This window comes from Acyrthosiphon pisum, chromosome A3, assembly GCF_005508785.2.
Source record: "Acyrthosiphon pisum isolate AL4f chromosome A3, pea_aphid_22Mar2018_4r6ur, whole genome shotgun sequence".
Classification (NCBI taxonomy): Eukaryota; Metazoa; Arthropoda; class Insecta; order Hemiptera; family Aphididae; genus Acyrthosiphon; species Acyrthosiphon pisum.
The window spans coordinates 24,602,312-24,607,564 of NC_042496.1; the positions used below are offsets into that span (position 1 = coordinate 24,602,312).

General features: G+C 43.2%; 2 protein-coding genes across 2 annotated transcripts in view; both read left to right on the forward strand.

The window, feature by feature from the left end:
* The window catches only part of LOC103309994, a 5,393-nt gene extending 140 nt beyond the window's left edge, over positions 1 to 5,253 (forward strand). Inside the window, exons 2-3 of the mRNA XM_008186906.2 lie at positions 8 to 3,026; positions 5,062 to 5,253. Of these exons, the coding sequence (XP_008185128.1) occupies positions 8 to 2,355 (2,348 nt within the window). The 3' untranslated portion in view covers positions 2,356 to 3,026; positions 5,062 to 5,253. The remainder of the gene's footprint in view (positions 1 to 7; positions 3,027 to 5,061) is intronic.
* Positions 3,132 to 4,768, forward strand: LOC103309995. The gene has a single exon (XM_008186907.2). The coding sequence runs from the start codon at positions 3,132 to 3,134 to the stop codon at positions 4,476 to 4,478; it is 1,347 nt and encodes a 448-aa protein (XP_008185129.1). The 3' UTR covers positions 4,479 to 4,768.

Below are 5,253 nucleotides of genomic sequence, written 5' to 3' on the forward strand. Positions count from 1 at the left end.
TCGTTAGGCCTATGTTGGAAGCCAGTGGTAGACGTCTTTCAGTTCAACGTAGCGATTTCTGACAAGAACAGTGAAGCAACTAAGCGTAATCTCCTGTCCGCTCTAAACAGTATATTTGACCCACTAGGATTCCTTGCTCCAGTGTTGGTAAAAGGAAAAATATTTCTGCAGCAACTATGGCTCGTTAAAGCAGATTGGGATAGTTCATTGTCTGTTGAAATAAAACAAAAATGGTACAATTACTGGTCAGACCTCAGTACGCTTAAAACACTGGAAATTCCAAGAAAGGCAGTCGCATGTGCAGGATTAAGGACCGAGTTTCACGGCTTTTGTGATGCATCAGAAAATGCCTATGGTGCATGTATTTATGTACGGTGTAAACTGCCAAGCGGAGTATGGCAATCACGATTATTGTGCGCATCTACTCGGGTCGCCCCTCTCAAGGGAGCTACAATCCCTAGATTAGAATTGGGGGGAGCCCTAGTACTGGCTCAGTTAGCAATGAAGGTAGCTAAGTCATGGAAGGTTGACATACATAAATTTTACCTGTGGACCGATTCAACTATAGTGTTGGGATGGTTGAATAGTCAATCTAGTCGTTTGAAAACGTATGTGTCAAACCGTGTTGCACAGATTTTAGATATTACCAATACTGAGCAATGGTACTATGTTAGGACTTATGATAATCCAGCAGATGTGTTATCGAGGGGTGTGAAGGCGCAAGACTTGAAAGGCATCGAGTTGTGGTGGAGTGGACCAAAATGGCTATCTCATGAGCAAAATGGTTGGCGATTCGAACGAGTATCACTGCCAACTGGAGAAGAATTACCTGAGCAGAAAACCGTACGTTTCGTTCTTTTAACAGTGCAGTTACCAATGCGACTTGTTGATTCATGCTCAAACTGGCAACGCCTACGTCGAGCAACTGCGTGGATTCTGCGGTTCATTGAATTCATAAAAACTAAACGTACCCCACAACTAATACGCTACCTGACAGTTAAAGAGTTAATGGTTGCTGAACAGAGACTGATAGCTTATGCTCAAAGGGAAGCCTTTCCGGAGGAGCATGAAGCATTAGCAAAAAATAAGGACATTCCTGGTCGAAGCAAGTTAAGGTCATTGAACATCGGTCTAAGGTATGGCATGATAGTAGTAGGTGGTCGTCTTGACAATGCCAATCTTTCACAAGACCAAAGACAACCAATAATTCTTCCATACAATCACAGAATTACACAGTTGATATTCTTAGATTATCACATGAAATTATTGCATTGTGGTCCTCAGTTATTATTAGCGGAAATCAGGCAGAGGTATTGGCCGCTGTCTGGTAGACTATTAGCGCGCTCAACAGTTCGAAGGTGCGTGAAGTGTGTACGGAGCAAACCGACCTTTCAAATTCCAATAATGGCACCATTACCAAGGGAAAGAGTACAATGTTCACGTCCCTTCACGTACACGGGCGTGGATTTTGCAGGACCGTTAATCATCCGAAGCGGAATCAGGGGTCGATCAGGAACAAAGGCGTGGGTATCAATATTCGTGTGTTTTTCTACAAGAGCGGTTCATATAGAAGTAGTCGAGGACTTAACGAGCAAGGCTTTTATAGCGGCCTTAAGACGATTTGTTGCTAGACGAGGCAAACCCGCAGAACTGTGGAGCGATAACGGAACAAACTTCGTTGGAGCAAACAAGGAGTTGACCAAATATACTCAACATCTTGGCAGTCAGCTAGCAAATGAAGGGATCACCTGGCGTTTCAATCCCCCATCAGCCCCTCATTTTGGAGGGCTGTGGGAAGCAGCAGTTAAGAGCGCTAAACACCACTTGGCTAGGACTACTGGAGAGGCAAAGCTAATACTAAGTGAGCTCAGTACACTGCTATGTCAAATTGAAGCCTGCCTCAATTCCCGACCATTGACACCTATGAGCAGCGATCCTAACGACTTCACTTCACTTACCCCAGCGCACTTCTTACTCGGTGCACCTGTAACGTCGTTCCCAGAACCTGATTTAAATGGCGAAGAACCACATGCAATGCGACGTTGGAAATTTGTACAACATCTTCTTCAAACTTTCTGGAAGCGATGGCACATGGAGTACCTACCCCAACTACAGGTCCGTGGAAAGTGGACATCAGGAAGCTCCAACCTAGCCATAGACGATTTAGTAATTGTCAAAGAAGACAACCTACCGCCCTTTAAGTGGCACTTAGCACGCGTTATAGAACTACATCTAGGTTGTGACGGTAACGTAAGGGTTGTGTCCGTACGTAACTCTTCCGGTAAAACAATGCGCCGTCCAGTCGCAAAACTTTGCAAGCTCCCAATAGATTCAGAGGAGTCTGTTGAAAAATAGATTTTTCAACGGGGGGGAGAATGTTCGCGCCGGCGGTAGCGTCATAATAGTCCGTCCACACCGACCGAACACACACACACACAAACACACACACCGCAAGTTTTGTATTTATTATTTTTATGTCAATTGTGTCGTCCGTGAATTATTATGTAATATATAAATGTAGATAATGAGTTATGTAATGCGGCCGCCAACGGCTCGCTGTGTGGAAGCTTTAACACGGCCGCCGGAATCGTCAGTCCATCCCGTTACGCCAACGCGGAAAATATCACGTGCGCGAATCGCCGTGCCGAGGTGTAAAATTTATATTGTTTGTAGTATAAATTAATATATTGTTTCTTAATGTTAGTGTGCGCTAATCGCCATGACCATTATTGTGTTGTAAAATTTAAGGCACGAATTGCCATACTTATTTTTATTTTGTATAAGTGAAGTCGCGAATCGCCACTTGTATCAATTTTGCCGCGTACGCTAATCGCCGCGGGCATTATACTCATTGTTGTGTTATTATTATTTTCATTATTATACAGGATAGGTAGCAGCTGGCCAGCCGTGCACCGTCCAATTTGTGAGTTTTTATTTATTATTTATTATTTATTATTATATTTATATACCACCCATAGCTCAAATAGCTGGCACATTATTACTGTTATATCTTGTTGGGCCAGAAGGTTAGACGCCTACCTCGAGCAACTGCGTGGATTCTGCGGTTCATTGAATTCATAAAAACTAAACGTACCCCACAACTAATACGCTACCTGACAGTTAAAGAGTTAATGGTTGCTGAACAGAGACTGATAGCTTATGCTCAAAGGGAAGCCTTTCCAGAGGAGCATGAAGCATTAGCAAAAAATAAGGAAATTCCTGGTCGAAGCAAGTTAAGGTCATTGAACATCGGTCTAAGGTATGGCATGATAGTAGTAGGTGGTCGTCTTGACAATGCCAATCTTTCACAAGACCAAAGACAACCAATAATTCTTCCATACAATCACAGAATTACACAGTTGATATTCTTAGATTATCACATGAAATTATTACATTGTGGTCCTCAGTTATTATTAGCGGAAATCAGGCAGAGGTATTGGCCGCTGTCTGGTAGACTATTAGCGCGCTCAACAGTTCGAAGGTGCGTGAAGTGTGTACGGAGCAAACCGATCTTTCAAATTCCAATAATAGCACCATTACCAAGGGAAAGAGTACAATGTTCACGTCCCTTCACGTACACGGGCGTGGATTTTGCAGGACCGTTAATCATCCGAAGCGGAATCAGGGGTCGATCAGGAACAAAGGCGTGGGTATCAATATTCGTGTGTTTTTCTACAAGAGCGGTTCATATAGAAGTAGTCGAGGACTTAACGAGCAAGGCTTTTATAGCGGCCTTAAGACGATTTGTTGCTAGACGAGGCAAACCCGCAGAACTGTGGAGCGATAACGGAACAAACTTCGTTGGAGCAAACAAGGAGTTGACCAAATATACTCAACATCTGGGCAGTCAGCTAGCAAATGAAGGGATCACCTGGCGTTTCAATCCCCCATCAGCCCCTCATTTTGGAGGGCTGTGGGAAGCAGCAGTTAAGAGCGCTAAACACCACTTGGCTAGGACTACTGGAGAGGCAAAGCTAACTCTAAGTGAGCTCAGTACACTGCTATGTCAAATTGAAGCCTGCCTCAATTCCCGACCATTGACACCTATGAGCAGCGATCCTAACGACTTCACTTCACTTACCCCAGCGCACTTCTTACTCGGTGCACCTGTAACGTCGTTCCCAGAACCTGATTTAAATGGCGAAGAACCACATGCAATGCGACGTTGGAAATTTGTACAACATCTTCTTCAAACTTTCTGGAAGCGATGGCACATGGAGTACCTACCCCAACTACAGGTCCGTGGAAAGTGGACATCAGGAAGCTCCAACCTAGCCATAGACGATTTAGTAATTGTCAAAGAAGACAACCTACCGCCCTTTAAGTGGCACTTAGCACGCGTTATAGAACTACATCTAGGTTGTGACGGTAACGTAAGGGTTGTGTCCGTACGTAACTCTTCCGGCAAAACAATGCGCCGTCCAGTCGCAAAACTTTGCAAGCTCCCAATAGAATCAGAGGAGTCTGTTGAAAAATAGATTTTTCAACGGGGGGGAGAATGTTCGCGCCGGCGGTAGCGTCATAATAGTCCGTCCACACCGACCGAACACACACACACACACACACACACACCGCAAGTTTTGTATTTATTATTTTTATGTCAATTGTGTCGTCCGTGAATTTTTATGTAATATATAAATGTAGATAATGAGTTATGTAATGCGGCCGCCAACGGCTCGCTGTGTGGAAGCTTTAACACGGCCGCCGGAATCGTCAGTCCATCCCGTTACGCCAACGCGGAAAATATCACGTGCGCGAATCGCCGTGCCGAGGTGTAAAATTTATATTGTTTGTAGTATAAATTAATATATTGTTTCTTAATGTTAGCGAATCGCCACTTGTATCAATTTTGCCGCGTACGCTAATCGCCGCGGGCATTATACTCATTGTTGTGTTATTATTATTTTCATTATTATACAGGATAGGTAGCAGCTGGCCAGCCGTGCACCGTCCAATTTGTGAGTTTTTATTTATTATTTATTATTTATTATTATATTTATATACCACCCATAGCTCAAATAGCTGGCACATTATTACTGTTATATCTTGTTGGGCCAAAAGGGCCACAATATTATTAGTCATATTTTTATACCTTATGTTGCTGTGATTTTTATATTCCTTGTGTCCATAAATAATTATATATTCTGTGTACAATACAGTAACCATTTTTACCAGCAACCGTGTTATCCATTATTAAATAGAGTTACCTTTCTGTCATTATTTTATAAGCTTACACACTCTCACATCTACACA